The 16,311-nt window shown below is 41.7% G+C and overlaps 1 protein-coding gene across 1 annotated transcript; it reads left to right on the top strand.

The window, feature by feature from the left end:
• Positions 1–1,730: 1,730 nt before the first annotated feature.
• LOC134530072 (cbp/p300-interacting transactivator 4-like) lies at positions 1,731–15,834 on the top strand. The gene is made up of 4 exons (XM_063364630.1): positions 1,731–1,810; positions 11,913–12,640; positions 14,007–14,124; positions 15,240–15,834. Exons 1-4 carry the CDS (start codon positions 1,800–1,802, stop codon positions 15,322–15,324), a joined length of 942 nt encoding a protein of 313 aa, XP_063220700.1. The 5' UTR covers positions 1,731–1,799; the 3' UTR covers positions 15,325–15,834.
• The last annotated feature ends 477 nt before the right edge of the window (positions 15,835–16,311 follow it).

The following is a 16,311-nucleotide window of genomic DNA, read 5'->3' as shown; positions in this document are numbered from 1 at the left end:
TATCAATTACTAAAATATAAGATTTAAAAGCACATCTATAATTGTTGTGTATGTAACTTATTTTTTTCATTCAGTGAAAATTTCGTTGCATGGTGCGCGTACATCGTAAAGCTTCTCTCGTCAATTTTTGAATGGGTCTGATGTATAACTAAGGTATAACTTCAAAAATATATGTGGAAAATGAAGTAACCCCCAATTATTTCAATGAATAGTATTGCAGCGGCAAAACACACGGTGGTTGTATAAATTACCTGAATCTGCAGTTACATTTCATCAGGGTGGCGGCATTGTGGTGCATAATTAGTTAAGGACGAGCACACATCCACTCTGCTCCTAATACGCTGATACGATCAACTGATGGGGCTCGCTTAAAAAGTTATTCACTGACGCGTAAACAGAGTCTGATTGATATCCAAGAACATTTCACCAAATATTGTTCACTACAATATTTGATTTCACTACATACCGCGTCTGCTGCTTCCCCAATGCAAAACGTAGCAAATGGTAACCAATGAGTTTGAAATCCACAGTTACGAAATTTTAATTTAATTTTAAAAAATTGAGCTTCGAGATCATTACACCGTTAGTATTTACGTGTATAATCAAAATGAACCACAGAGTAATAATAGAGCTCTAGATGTCCTTGTACGTGAAACATTTATCAACGTAGAACATAAAACCAACATGGACGCGGTCACAAACTCTCTCTTCTATTCGTCACACGGACCGCCGTAGACGGGAGAGTTCCGCATCGCCGAGCTAATCCGTGCGCGTGCCACTGCAGACACTCCGTCCCCGTTCACGTGATGAGTGACCGCTTCCGTGTCGTTGGACGGACCTTGAAGCAAGCGGATTACAATGCCGAGTGAAAATGAATTACATGTAAACTACTTGACCTGGATTCACAGTCACCCGTCCGCCCGTCAATCACGTCTCCTGCAGCCAATCAGATGGCCCCGAATGTTTCATCGAAAGTCGCCTTAAGCGCTCGGACAAACCTCCCAGCCGACGGAACCTTCATGGATTATTTGTAGAGAACGGAAAAATTCGCGGATTCATTTCGCGACAGCCTAAAATTCATACAGTTATACCTCAGTGCTGCCTCTGCTATTGGCTCACAACTCACCTGGAGGACTCCGGGCCAGTGAGAAACACTCAACCGAAGCTGTGTCGAATCACAGGCCGCTACATTGGGACACCTTCGCAAGACAGCAGCCAATAAGAGGGTGACATTTGACCGAGTGTACGTAGAACTATAAAGTTAATCCTAGAGGTCATTGAACCCACGAATTTTTACGGTCCCTAATTATTAGAGACCGGAAAAATTTGCGGGTTCAATGACCTGTAGGATGAACTCCATAGTTCTACGTACACTCGGTCAAATGTCACCCACTCATTGGCTCCTGTGTTTTGAGACGTTACAACGTAGCAGCCTGTGATTCGATAAAGCTTTTGGTTGGATGTTTCTCATTGGCCCAGAGTCATCCAGGTGAGTTGTGAGCCAATGACAGAGGCAGCACTGAGGTATAATTATTTGTATTTTAGCCTATCGCGAAATGAATTCGCAATTTTTCCGGTCTCTACTTATTATTGGTAATATAGAGCAGCGCAGCGGCGAGACGGCGGGGCGTGTCTGCGCAAGCGCGCCGAGTCCAGAGGCGCGTGTGCGGCATGGCTGAGCAGCCACTGCAGGGGGGGGGGGGGGGGGGAGTGCTGGCAGTGCTGGCTGCGCTGCCAAGGCCTCAGTGTCGCGGCCGCCGCTGAGCTGAGCCGTGCTGAGCTGCGCTCCCTGCTCGACCATGCGTGCTGGGTGAGTGCCTGCCGCCTCGGCTCCCAACAATGTGGCGCCTTATCATGTATTACAACTTTTACCATGCATTTCGGTTCGTTGTGATATCAACCCAGTACAAGCCAAAACTTGTAATTTTTTTTTTGTTAATGGCTAGTAGCTTTAATTGAGAAACTAAAACCGTATAAAACTCATGAATGAACCACTATCTAAATAAACCTAATAATCATCTCTGGCCGTCAACTGAACAAGAATGCATGTGCTTGCTGTGGGGAGTGTGGCCCCAGTTACATTGAGAATAGGTAGCCAAGGAAAATAGTTACGTGTCTTCACGCCAGAGGCTTCAGAAATATTATTATTTTATTATTTAAGTAATTATATTAATAATTGGCACGATGGTACTAAATGAATGTTTGTTGTAACTGCACAGTCACATGTAACTAGTGATAAGCTGGGCTCGGAGCTCACACTACACCAGAATACAACGCGAAATGTGACAGTATTGAGATTTAGCTCATAAAATAAAGGGTATAACAACTTAAAAATCATTACCGCTTCAAGACGTTCATCTGATGTCTTTAAGACATGCGAGACTTCTAAAACCTTGGGAGCTGCTATTTCCGGACGAAATTGTTAGACTAATAATTCACTCTAAATAAACATTTTAAATGATGTTTCTAAGAATTTAAAGAAAGTTATTAACCGAAACAACTGTAGAAGAAAATAATCATGAATCTATGGTATTTCTTCTAAACTTGTTTATGAAAAATAAGAAAAAAAAAGAAATATACCCTATCTGGCTGCTGCCCTGTAATCCCACAGCTAGTAAAATACCACACACTCCAATACTCTTATAAACTCTCCCATAAAGCTGGACTTCACTGTCATTCACACACCCAGTCTGGTGCAGCTATAGGGCCCAACTGTTCGGCAGCCACTACATACTCCAGTACTCCCAGAATTTCTCCCATTATGCTGGAATGTCTTACACACCCACACTGTTGCAGACTTATGGCCTAACAGTATGGCAACCACTACAAACGCCAATATTCTTAGTATCTCTTTCATACAGCTAGACTTCACTTCTCACACACACTCACTCTGATCCAGACAAGTGTCCTAATAGTTCGTCAACCATTTACTCACTACAACACTCGTTATAAACTCTCTAACAATATTAGACTTACATTCTTACACACACACACCCGCACTGCAGAGACTAGTGGCCCAACAACTCGGAAACCACAACGCACTCCCATACTCTCAGGATCTCTCCCACAATGTTAGACATTACTGTCTCACACTGTAGAGCCTAGTAGCCCAACAGCTCTGCCACAACTACTCTCCTCACTGTTCTAACATCTCCCACTGCGCTGTCCACACATCCAAACTACTGCGCTTACGCCTGCGCTTTCAATGCGGACGTTGCGAGAGTCCTTAATTTCTTCTGACTTCATTACTTAGGTTGCTGGCTTCCTGTTGTTTGTATTTTTATATCTGTTTCTTTGTGGAACAGTGGGTGTCCAGAGGCCCGTTCTTTTGTACAAAGTAAAGATATGATAGTTTGAGCAGGCTTTTGACCATTATTGATCTTAAACATCTGATATATCATATCATCTTGGACAAATGCTATTGCTTTTCAATGTTTATCATAGAAAAAAACTCGGGAATAGTGTATGTCAACGATGTTATATTAATTCGATTTTCCCGTTGTAAGAATTGTTCAAACTTTTATAAAACTCTTAATTTGACACTCTAAATTAAACACCAATCCAAAAAAAATTAACACACATGTCTTCATGTGACATAGTGAAGTCAGGCACGTGAACTGAGCCTTCCGAAAAAGATCGCCAATGAATATTTTAATTTATCCTCATTATGTCATTATGTATGTACAAAAAAACGGGTATCATATAGCTTTGTCACTCAACACACCAGGATATGGTAGGCTCTATATAGTCCTAGCTACATATTCGTTTGTTTGTGTGTTTGTTTGATAGAGTTTAATGTAACACAGATAAGCACTATGTTTTCAGAACGGGACGATAGTGTATTCTGAACCACTTGGGCGCTAACTCAGTGCCTCATATATGAGACATGCCGCTGTACTGATCTAACCTCGACTATTGCCTCATGAGCATGACATGTTAGAGATCACAAACCGAGGATCCCTCTATATGTTCATGAACTCATTGAAGTTAACATGACCACTGAACTAGTACTTCAGATTCCCTTAAAATGTTGTACGTGAATCTAGAGTCCCGACTGCATCTTGCCAAAGAGTTGGTATAACCGTTAATAAGCGTTGAACTCGCATGTTTCAAATTCTGGGTATCCAGAAAACTATGTTGAAACGTGTTCCATTATGGTTGATTCGTAACAAGTTTAAGTGTAATTGGTTATGTGAATGTTTAGAGTTACATGGCTGTAAGCAGTATTAAAAGTGAAACATTCATGAATATTCCCTTGAAATCCATGAGTTCCTAGACACGTGCAGGGCCGCAACTAGAGTCTCTGGCACCCGGGGCATGAATGGATTCAAGCGCCCCCCCCCCCACATCTTTTTTTGCACATACCATACCATTAAAGTGGGGGGTTCCGGGGCCCTCCCACGGAAAAATGGTCCATACCTACATGTAACAGTTTCTGTGCTACTGTAACTTCCATGCATGAACCCACTATGTCCATAAAGTAGTCCGTATAATCACTAGACTTGTTCATTAAATTGTCATAAATGTTTTTTAAAGATTCAAATTCAACTTGCGAGACCTTCTTGCAGCAAAGATTTTGATGATACCAGCATAGCAAATAGAGGATGATCTCTTGTGTTCTATGGAAATAATGCTCAAATTCGACAGTCTGTCTTGCCTCATACTATTACTTAAATAATTTTTTACAATTTTCAATTTGCTGAAACTTCTTTCGCCTGAACACTGTTACAGGAAGAGTAAGAAATATCTTAAGGGCTGTGGTCAGGTTTGGATATCCTTCTTCAATTCTATGTTCGTGAATGAGCTTCAAGAGAGTAGCTGCAGATGCTGTTTTCATAGTGTCATCAACTGCCAAGGCGTGATGTTTAAAACTTTCCATTTCTTGAACTATTTCTTCTCCATTGATGTCATCTTTGTATGTTTCAGACAACCATTTGGCTGTAGTCTTCAAATCTTTAACTTTCATTTTGTAGATGTTATTCCCATTTAAAAAGCTAAACTTGTCATTAATTGCTTGAAGAGCCTGAAACCGGGATTTTAAGGCATTCACTATTCCATCGCCACTGCTTCCTCACAGCCCGTGGTACCACCCTCTCTGACATCATTGTACTGTATTCGTATAGAGGACGCATTAAAACATTCTAACTTCTCCCTTTACAATTTTTTATGTTAATGATGAACTTACCCTTTTTTTCAGAGTATTTTAAAATAAATATGTTGAGACATTATATTGTAAATCAGATTAGACATTCCTGGCATGCAAGTTAAAAAACTTTTTACCAGTTACTAGTTGTAGTAGGAATTACAATGCAAGCGATTTCGGCGCCCCCACAGCTTTGCGCCCGGGGCGTATGCCCCGCTTGCTCCCCCCTAGTTGCGGCCCTGCACGTGACGTAAGTCCGGCCGCGGCCAATGCGCGGTGTTCTCTTCGCCCTGCTGTCGGCCCCCATGTCCCCCTGCTCTCCCCTCAACAGTCCTTTTGGACACCCGCAAGCCAACCTCCTACCAACGTAACGAATGAAAATTTCCAGTCCTTGCCGAAGTGTAGAGGCATGGTAAATCTGGTGGGTCATTTTGTGCCTAGAGAACGTGAGTTTTCCCTGACATTACTATAAAACTTACCGGTCCTAGAGGTACGGAAATTTCGCGCTTCATTTAGCCGCAAGTTATAATGCAGGCCTTCATACTCTCTGTGTTCATGATTGTACCGAAGTTATTTGACCGTGAGCCAACTATGCCCAGCTCGGAGAGAAGTAATTAATCAGGTAGTGTCAATTAACAAGGATAAAAGTGTTCTCACTAAGAAGTCAACCAATGGGAAAGAAAACTTGGGTTGAGCACACCTATGACTTTGAATTATACCCCGAGGCCAGACGAATCCGCGAAAATGTCAAACATTGCGCCTTGTATTTTATTATCAGGCTGCCTTGCAGAGACACGTGTATGTGATTTTCTTGCGCGAGTGCAGGATCGTTGATCGGACACGCGCTAGGAGGCGGCCTGACTGGCTGAGGAAGAGGTGGGTCTGTCTGGTGACGGCCATAGCTCGCCCGCTCGCAGCCCCAGAACAAGGACATCTGCTGCGTGGGCCCGCTACTATAGAGCATCCCACTCTTAGATTGCAGTACACGGCTTATGGCGCGCGCTGTTGCCAAATCTCTTAACACATTACGAATTTCAGGAGATGTGTGTCTTTGTAATGCGGATCGAATAAGAAGCATTTTAAGAAATCATATCGTAATTTATAATATTTTATACTATTACACATATAAATTTGTAATAATGCCACTTTTATGTAAATTTCAAATAAAAACTACCTATTGTAGACGAAAATTTCTTATAGTTTTCTTTTATGTTCTAAAAATCCCATATATATATATATGTATATATATATATATATATATATATATATATATATATATATATATATAGATCACATTTTCATGGACCCGATAAATGCCGTATTTTTGGACAAGTCATGTTCAAAATGATAAATAAAGTACGGTAATGGAAATTCTCGGTCGAGTAAGTTATGGGAAAAATCCGAACAATTGGGTCGAAATGGGGAAGATTTTTTGAAAAACAGAAAAATCGCAACAACTCCTATAATATGAATAATATCGCATCCGTTTTAACGTATGATAACTCGGAGTACCTAATGCCAAAAAATGTTTTCTAAATAAATTTTTTATACGACCATCTATAACTGCATGGGTTCGAAAAATATTTTCACCGGACAAAAAAAACGTAACTGCCTTAGTAGACACCTTATCAAATCTGTTTAAATTGTTTGTAAATATCATAATGTATTATTTTCCAAAACTTTGTCTAAAACGTTTGATAAGATGCTTGGTGTTGAGAAGGATAGAAAAATAATTCAAAATTTGTACCATGATTGCTATTAAATTCCTTCGTATTTATTTCATACATTTTACATATTATGTTCAAGATTCGATTAAAATATTTTTGTAACAACCATTACTGCAAGGGGAAGAAGAAAATATGGGTGTAAGTATATAAAAGTCCCCTTTTGTTCTAATGTAAAGAAATATAATCATCAAAATCTTCCTGCGCCTTTAGGCTGTGCCGATAAGGATTTTTTTTTTTTTAACTTTAACTTACAACAAGAATCTGTTCACACACATTTCATTCATGGGAATTTATACGATAAATGTAACGTTAACTTGATTAAGAAATTAATAACATCACATACCTTTTAATCACTATCGCTACCGCTGACCAATGTTGATACCCTTTCCATAAGAGTAGCACAGAGCTGACCAGAAGAATGGTAAGCTTCCTTAATTGCATTGCACACACTCTTATTTTTTGAAAAATACTCAAATACATTCAACACAATCATGCGCTCCCTCCCGCGTAGCCTACCGATATAATTTCTTTTCGGTGTTCTATCTTCCATATTTTATATGTACGTAATAAAAATAAATGTATAAAATAATATCACGTATGTTAATATATAATTTGTCAAAATTAGAACTGTAACGAGTCACTGGACACAACGCGTTGCTTCGTCGCGAGACGCGATACTAACTGGCAGGCTGGTTTTCAGAAATGCGTGTCTAAGGAAATACATGGTTGACTAAAGAAGCCATGTATTTGAAATTGCTTGCAGGACAGAACCCCACTTATCTAAACACACGACCCTGTTTCCTCTTACGACGGCAGCTTGTGAGAGAAACCTCTATTGCAGCGCGCTCTTGTACTGATAAGACACATCTTTAACAGCTATTTCCACGGAAACTGTAGAAGCAATTGAGATGGAGCTGCTTTTAAAAACTAATTCAATTCATTGTGAACATTTTTCACGCTTTCGTCCCCCATCTATCTTTAATAGAAAAAAGTTTTCCGCTGGTCAACTTTTTGATGTGTCAGTTTGTGAGAAAATGCATTTCAATATATTAAAAACATTATTTAAGTGAAACCTGTACAGTTTTTGTCTTAACATTTGTTCGGTGGCGTCCTAAGGCATTAATAAATTATTAAAAAAAATCTGAATGAAATACACATGTAGTTTTTTTTTTTTATGTGAAACATCTCGGAATACTTCAAAACAGTTCGCAGTGAATAATTTATGTTTTTTTTAAATTTTTTCGGACACTTAAAATATTGTTAATATTCAAAATAAGCATTGCCTGGTTTGATTTCGATGCTATACAATATGAAAAAAAGCTTGGTCCAAAAATTAAAATTTTAGTTTCGTTTGATATTTGGCAACAACGCACGAAGAAACAAGGACAGCGCTAACGGCAATCGGCGTGTGTTAGAGAGAGAATGCGCCCATTTACTTCCACACTGCAATCTAAGAGTGGGATGCTCTATAGCAAAGCAACTCGGACGGCAGGGTCACACCCAAAGTGTTAGATTTTAAAATTAATTTAACTACTTTACGACTAATTGCTTGATAACAGAGATTTAAATTGTGCGAGAAATAATTAACGTAGTAAAAAAAAGTTGGTTGTCTGTAAAGTCGGTTTACGGGCGATAGTTTAATGTGACAAAGTCATAACCATTGATGAAATGATTGCATACTTTTATGAATAAATTGAATCATTTTTATTGAATTATCACTATTTTGTATGGATACAAAGAAGGAGTGAAATGAAATCTACAATTTAATTGATAAATTTACTTTTATTTGCACTCATTAATTCAAAAATGTTTATTACTTTAACGAAGAGATTATTTTAACTATTACTTTTATACATGTTTGCTATTTAACTTCTTCCAATCTGTGTTATTCTGTTAAGGATAGGACGATGATAAGAAAAGTAGGAAACGAATGGGAGTGTTTCAAGTTTAATGTGCCTCGAAAAAGTCAAATCGATGGTTGTTCCAATCGAGTAGAAGAGAGATAGATGCGGCGCAAGCGTACAATGAGCGTAATGGGACAATGTGCGCAACGGGACACTTTTTCGTGCGTGCACCCGGCGTTCATCGATTTATTAGACGTTGTCATCATCAAAAATACATGTTCTGTATAAATTAGTAGGAAATGCAAGATTTCTGGTATGCCAGACCACAAAATATGTGGGTAACAAAATAAAGTAAATTAATCATCACTAATTAGCTTATGCATTGCCGGTCACGATCAGTAATATGAAATGAAAGCTGCCGTCTAGCGGGTTGGGCCCGATACTCCCCGGGAGAACTGGGTCTGACGTGTCCCCCCCACCCCCCCCCTGGATCGCGACGCGGCCGGAATGAGCGATGCCGCTCCACATGGCTGATGCCCCGATGCGGCGGACACTGCCAGGACGTGCGAGCCGCTGACCCCGTGCCTGCCGCTGCCGCCAGGCCCCGGGCTCTGCCCCGGCCCGAACACGCCCGAATATCCACCTTCGGCCAACCTCGGGTTCATTTATATACATTTATATCTCTCTGCTTATTTTAATGTAGCTAACCTAACCGACCACTTTTAATATTTGATTTCATTTTCCCTGCGCAAAAATAAAACAAATCCCGAGGTTGGCCGAAGGTGAATATTCGGGCGTGTTCGGGCAGGGACAGAACTTGATGTACATGTTAGGCTTCTCCCAGACCCCTGCCTGCACCGAAGCAGCGGCCAGACGAATGTTGGCATCACGGGGGCGAACATGCAACAATGCAAACATCTGACAAACTTGCAATACGTCAAGTTTTTGCTGAATCATCCACAAGTCGTTTCTGGATCCAGACGCAGGAGAAAAGATAGAATTGCACGTGTCACAACAAAGCGTGCGCAACACACAAAACGCAGCTAACAGGAGCGTGTAGCCAATACAACTACATTCGGTGTCCGAGAGCCCTGACTTCCAAACTTGTTATAACAAAATGCATAATATGACTTTACGTTACGCATGTGTCTGGAAAATTACGTACGTTTATTTTTTTACATCGAAATAACCATTTAACGTAAGTTTAACATAATCTGACACTTAATTTCTGGAGTTGCCATTAACACATGTTCATCCACAGTAATATTATACACGCCTTTATACACCAATAAATTTTACACGTGACTCGAAGGGAGTTATCACAATGCAGACACGTAACTATTGCGGTCTCAGCCTTATTCCTCCTGCAAATGTAGCATACAAGCGAATCACATAACATAACGACAAATTTTAATCTCGTTATGTTGACCATGTCCCTATGGATTTTACGCAAACCTGTAGCCCAAGACCTAGGCATCGACTAGACTCCTCAAACCAACATAACTGTTCATGTAAAAAAAAAACATCATTGCAATCTCACACGCAAGCTGACAGAAAAGAGAGCGGCCGTGAGTAGGAGACACGGAGGGAGTCGAAATGAGCCTAATCGTCCATCACAGCGACCCAGCAAGCCTGCCGTGTAAATATCACGTTACACCTGGGAGGCTTACATGGTGCAAGCGAAGTGAACACGAGTGTGAGCCAAATGACTGAAGTCTGCAGATGTGATCACTCTCGTGCCCAAAGCAAGTAGAACAACGAGGCACGTCAAAAACCAAACGAGAAGCAAAACCAAAACAGAAACTCCCGTAAGAACGGGGCCGAAAGAGAAATCATTAAAGAAAAGCTCTCGTGCTGAATCAGCTCGCAGCCCGACTGTCCCTGTGGCAGCTGAGTCTCTGTCAGCGGCAGCAGACACGTCAGTCACTGACGGCGTGGAAGTGCTGGGAGCCGATTAACTTTGTAGTGTATTCTTGAAAAGGGGGTCATGACAAATGTCACTATATCGTTAAAAATTTGTATCACAAATTCACTAAAAGAATCAATTACTAAATTTCAGGGACATAGTTGCCTAACTTTGACATGAACACGAACTCATAAGAAACTTACTGAAGGTTTTTGAATGGAACCCAGACCTCAGCAGGCGGCATCTGGAGTAGTAACTGTGCCACTGAGGGGTGCCCCTGAACAGGGCAGGCGGGGAGATTTTTTAATGCCTGGATTTACCCCGAACGGACGAAAATTACAAGTCTTTTGTTAATGTGATTCATAGGAAATCTTACAGGTCATGCGATACACACATATAACATTTATAGTTATTGCCACAGTAATGCTACTGCCTTTAGATGGTTTTTAATTATGAGGTTTGGAAAGTTGTACAGTAAATAACGGAAAGGGGGCCCAACAAAATTATTTGCCCAGGTTCCTTGGTTTCTCTCGCCAGCCATCTACCTGGAGGAACACGTCACCCTTTCAACAGGCAGTTCCTAAATTAGAAAGTTTTTTGATCATACGCCATGGCTGATATGTCACAGAGAAACCTCAATAACGGACAGAAAATATATAAACACAAACACACAGAAAACAAGCCGGAATCATCCAATATCAGAAGTCAAAAGCAAAACAGCCCAGATTATTGAAGGACACGAGCACAGCTAACACAGTAGACTGACAACGACGATCAATTTCAACAAGAACAGTAAATACAGACGAATGCACAACACAGCGACAAATAGACGAGCCCAGCGATGAAACTAAGCAGATAACCTAGACAACACAACGACGACAGCACGGATGAACACTGTAGGCTTCCTAATACAAAACAGTTGAGATGTTTCGGGAAGTGACATTTGCTGCCGTCATCAGGCACAAACAGACTGATAGAGAACACATGGTGTTGTCCGAGCCGCAGACAACTGTCATTTGTCTATTGTAACTTCACAGCGCGGCCAGAGGAGTGCTGCAACAGACTGCTTCCAGCGTCAGGCGGGGTCGAGCAAGCCTCCTCACTGAAGGACGACATCCCTCTGCTGCCATGTACTTCCATTATTTAGAGTTATAACTGGGCAGCGGCGACTCCGAGGGGTTGTCAAGCCGGGGTTGGCTCCTGACAGAAGTGCAGTGTGCCGGATGTCGATAGATCATGTATAGTTGTTTTATTTAAATATGTTCCCTGGTGACAACATGTTTAATGTGCAGATTGTGTGGAGTGCTGCTGCTGCTAATGGCAGCAAGCGGCGTGGAAGAAGGTAGCCAGCAGGAGAGCCAGAGGAGGGACTCGTACCTGGAGGCCTACGAGGACTCGCACGGCTTGGACGACAGTGACAATGAAGTAGAGTTCGAGCCATCTCCGGCCTATCACTCACCCTCGCACCCGCCACACTATCCTCCCGCCCGTCCTTCGTACAGCACGCATCCGTCACCATCTTACAGTCCACCAACACCATCTTACGGTCCACCGACGCCATCGCACGGCCCACCGAAGCCAGCTTATGGCCCACCATCACCATCTTACAGTCCAACGCCATCGTATGGCCCACCATCACCATCTTACGGTCCACCGACGCCTTCTTCTTATGGCTTGCCATCACCATCTTACAGTCCACCAACTCCATCCTACCGTCCACCGTCCCCATCTTATGGCCCGCCCTCGGGCCACGCCTACAGCCCTGCATACGGCGCACCCTTCTCCATTTTGACTGGCCTTCTGGAGAAGCTAGACATTCACACCATCCTCTCAATTGTGCTGAAGGTAACCATTTTCAAGCTAATCGTCAAGTTCATCGCCATACTGTGCCTACTGCTGTTCATACCCAAGTTTGAGAAGATCAGCGACGCTGGGAGCAGCGGCAACAATGGCGGCGGTAGCAACGGGAACTCCACGGACATGGATGACGAGAGGAGCCTTTGGAGCCGCTCAGGCAGAAGTGAGTACACTGTAATTTAAGTATGCGAGGGTTGGAACGACCACAACTGTTCATGTTAGAATTTTTCACCTAAGATACATATGGGTAATTCCTTATGGACAAATATGTATTGTGAGAAGTGTAACCTTATATATGTACCACCTGATAGTTTAACACATACCTCAAACATTTATGAAATAAAACTCTTTGTATTATACATATTATTTGTCACTAAACTTGAATCCCTGACCTCCATCCTATGTTGGATCCTTGGTGGCTGTGACTGCAGAGGCATTATGTTTATGTCGACAGAGCAGTGGGCTTTGATCATACCACTAGCAACACCAGCTCAGCCTGTGTTTATAATCCCACCCCCCTCCTCATAGGCTTTCAAAATCAAGGTATTCTAGGTTGTCTTTTTGAGTGAACATATTTTATCTCGCCACAGCACTGCGATCTAGTTGCGACGCAGACAATCCTCCCCAGCTATACAACCAAGTGCTCAAGTGCAGGGCCGCAACTAGAGTCTCGGGCATCCGGGGCATGAATGAATTCATGCGCCCCCCCCCCCTCTTTTTCTGCACATACCACACCACTAAAGCGGGGGGGGGGGGGGGAATTGTCTGAGGGCCCTCCCACGGAAAAATGGTGCTATGTTGAGACGTTATATTGTAAATCAGATTAGACATTCCTGGCATGCAAGTTAAAAAACTTTTTACCAGTTACCAGTTGTAGTAGGAAGGAATTACAATGCAAGCGATTTCGGCGCCCCCACAGCTTTGCGCCCGGGGCGTATGCCACGCTTGCCCCCCCCCCCCCCTAGTTGCGGCCCTGCTCAAGTGAAACACTATCGAGTTGCTCATAACTAGGTCAAGACATTAAAATAAATACGTTTTACTTCTTCGAACTATGTGGCTTATTAGTGATTATAATAACCAATAAATACACATCCCGAAAGAGGCTTAAATTATTATTTATATATTTGTGCATTTTAACTGCTGAATGAGTGTGATTACTGGCAGCTGATATGCAATACAAACCACGCTCCCATCGCTCATGATTATTTTTGTTGCTTCCTAGCCGATGTCACAGCCACTGTCTGGTTTTTCATTTGACAAGTCGATTCGGAAATTGATGGGTACTAACTGATGGCACGAAATCGATTTTTAAGTTCAGTACTTACCGCCGACTATGCGGTGCTAAAAGGTTCTTGGAGCTTGTTGTAATATTGGAGCTGCAATCAAGTATTCCTCCCCACATAATCACTATTAATGTTGGATGATCCAGATCAGCAAAGACATAATATACGGAAGCACTACCAAATATTTCTACTGCTGCACGAGCACAAATGAGAACGGCAGCGGTGAGCAGGAGTCTCTTGTTGCAGACGCACGGATGGACGGCCTGACGAGACTGGTGTGGACCGCTCTGGACGACAAAGGCCGGTCTTGCAGTGACACCGGTCGGGCGATGAGCTGCCTCGGCTCCAGGAACACCTTCACAAGGTCAGCCCCCCCCCCCCCCAGGGGTGGAGCAGCGCCCTACTGCTCTAGGCAGTGTTTGTCGCACCTTCCAGTAGGCTAATTCCATGTGTGTTGCCTTGCACTTAACGCCCTGAATACATCCACTGTAAAGTAAATGCCAGTTAGAGCAACCGGCTGAGACTTTTACATCTTGGGAGGAATTTTATAATGAAAAACTGTTTGAACCCTTTAGCATTATGTAATAGTTCCTCCTATCCCTGGTTACAGTGCGAGATACGGGTGTCGGTGTCGGCCATTTTGGGTTGTTACTTCACGGAGGATATCTTGGATGACCTTGACATTTTACCTTTATCTTGGCCCTGGCAGCAATTTTGGATTCGCTATTTTTAATCAAACCATTTTTAATAATGGGTTTATGATGGCCATTTTTTCCCCTGAAAAATTCCACCATTTTTTTTTTTGCCAATTAGAACTTACCAAATTTTATTTTCCGCCATTTTGGATTCTAGATCTTTCCGCCTTTTGAAATATGTCGTCATGTCCGACGTTTTGAATATGACATCACCATTCCAAATATGCTATTGGCACCATCTAGGATATCCATAATTTATTATTGTTCAAAATATTCGGAGATCATTTAAAAACTTATAAAAAATATTATATACAATTTTAAAAATTATTAATTATTCCGCATTTTTGAATTATGATGACACAATTGCCGGGGCTGGGAGGATCTATTATATCCTGCTTGCTTCTTTTGCCAAAAGGTTATTGTAAGCCGTGCCCGAAGTTGCCTGGGCTTATCTCACGGGCCCAGGCCAGCGCCGAGCGAACTGCCGAGTTGTGGCCTGGACACTTTTATCCCAGAGTCGGCTTTGGTAACTACAGATCATTTAACATCGAAGCTCCAAGTACACAATCATTACTTTGTTTTAAAAACAGAACCTCAATATCTGCCAGAAAAGACACAAAATAAGATTCAAACTGTCTAATAGAGAAGAATATTTGAATTGTTTAACTATATCAAGGTTGCTTTCGTAAATGATTTTTAATATTTTTTTAAAGGAAAGATACGTGTTTTTACAACTAGGATTGTTTTCCTTTAAGTTAATTCGAATGTTATGTTTTCATTGTAGGTTGCCGGGAAAGTACGTCCCAACCGCACAAACAACGGTACTGAAGAGAACCAACTCCACCACAAAACTGCGGAAAGTGAAATGAAAGTTGTGCGCTGTGAGCTCGGAGCGAGGAGAGTGACTGTCAGCTCGAAGAGTGACGCAAGAGTGAAGCTGAGGACGAAGCACGGAGCCAGCCACGCGCAGGCATCACAAGTGCAACAACCTTCATGAGAGGTTTGCTGTGGACAATTCAGTTTGAAAATGTTCAACGTTGTGAAATTGTACAATCATAGTCATAAGTTGCCATATTTTGTTATTTATTTAAAATTATATTTAATTATTTGATGTAGTGTGTTGTGTTTACATGAAGTTTAGACTTCATATTGAAGACTTGAACCACAAACACGTAGGTACGTGTGCACGCGCACAAGGCTGAAATGGTATCCACACCGTCGCTACCGGCACATCTTCACATCGTCTGGACACCGCCCTTTCTGCCTTGGTTATTACAAACTAGACTGTCAGCTTTCAGAAACTGCAACTAACAACTTTTCCGATTAGCACGACGAGTTTACATGTCTGCCCTTTTTATTCAATAAATAATAAACCGAAATATTAATAGTTTGATTTTAAATTAACACACAATTTATTATTGTTTGAATTTAATTTGTTTATTATGCATGTGTTCGTAAGTTAGACACTTATTATTGAAAGTAGCAGCTGAAGTCTCCGGCGCTGCCCGACTCAACACAGGGCGAATGGGATTTCCATTCGTAATCGGATGTTGAACGTCAGGAGTCGCCCGGATTCTGACACAGGGGTAGAAGAGGTTGACGTGTGATGGCATCGGGGGAACTGGGGGAAAGAAGTATTTCAAAATCTCATGTGTTCAATAGTTAACGTTTTGATAAAATCAGAGGCAGATAGTAGTGTTCTTCTCATTTTCAACTTCAAGTGTGCAAAATTCCATGTAGAGAGCCAACAGGGATAGAAAAGAGAATTAATTCATTTTTTTTTTCTTTTTTTTTTTTTTTTTTCATATTCTGTTATTAGTGAACTTATTTTTCTTAAATTGGATGTTGACGATAAA

This window comes from Bacillus rossius, chromosome 3, assembly GCF_032445375.1.
Source record: "Bacillus rossius redtenbacheri isolate Brsri chromosome 3, Brsri_v3, whole genome shotgun sequence".
In the NCBI taxonomy this organism is placed as follows: Eukaryota; Metazoa; Arthropoda; class Insecta; order Phasmatodea; family Bacillidae; genus Bacillus; species Bacillus rossius.
Note: the sequence above shows the minus strand (reverse complement) of the source record. Positions and strands in the feature narration are given on the sequence as shown.

Coding starts and splice junctions, on each gene's coding strand:
- LOC134530072 (XM_063364630.1), top strand. Junction 12,641..14,006: donor TTGGAGCCGCTCAGGCAGAA/GTGAGTACACTG, acceptor CTCTTGTTGCAG/ACGCACGGATGGACGGCCTG. Junction 14,125..15,239: donor TCCAGGAACACCTTCACAAG/GTCAGCCCCCCC, acceptor TTTTCATTGTAG/GTTGCCGGGAAAGTACGTCC.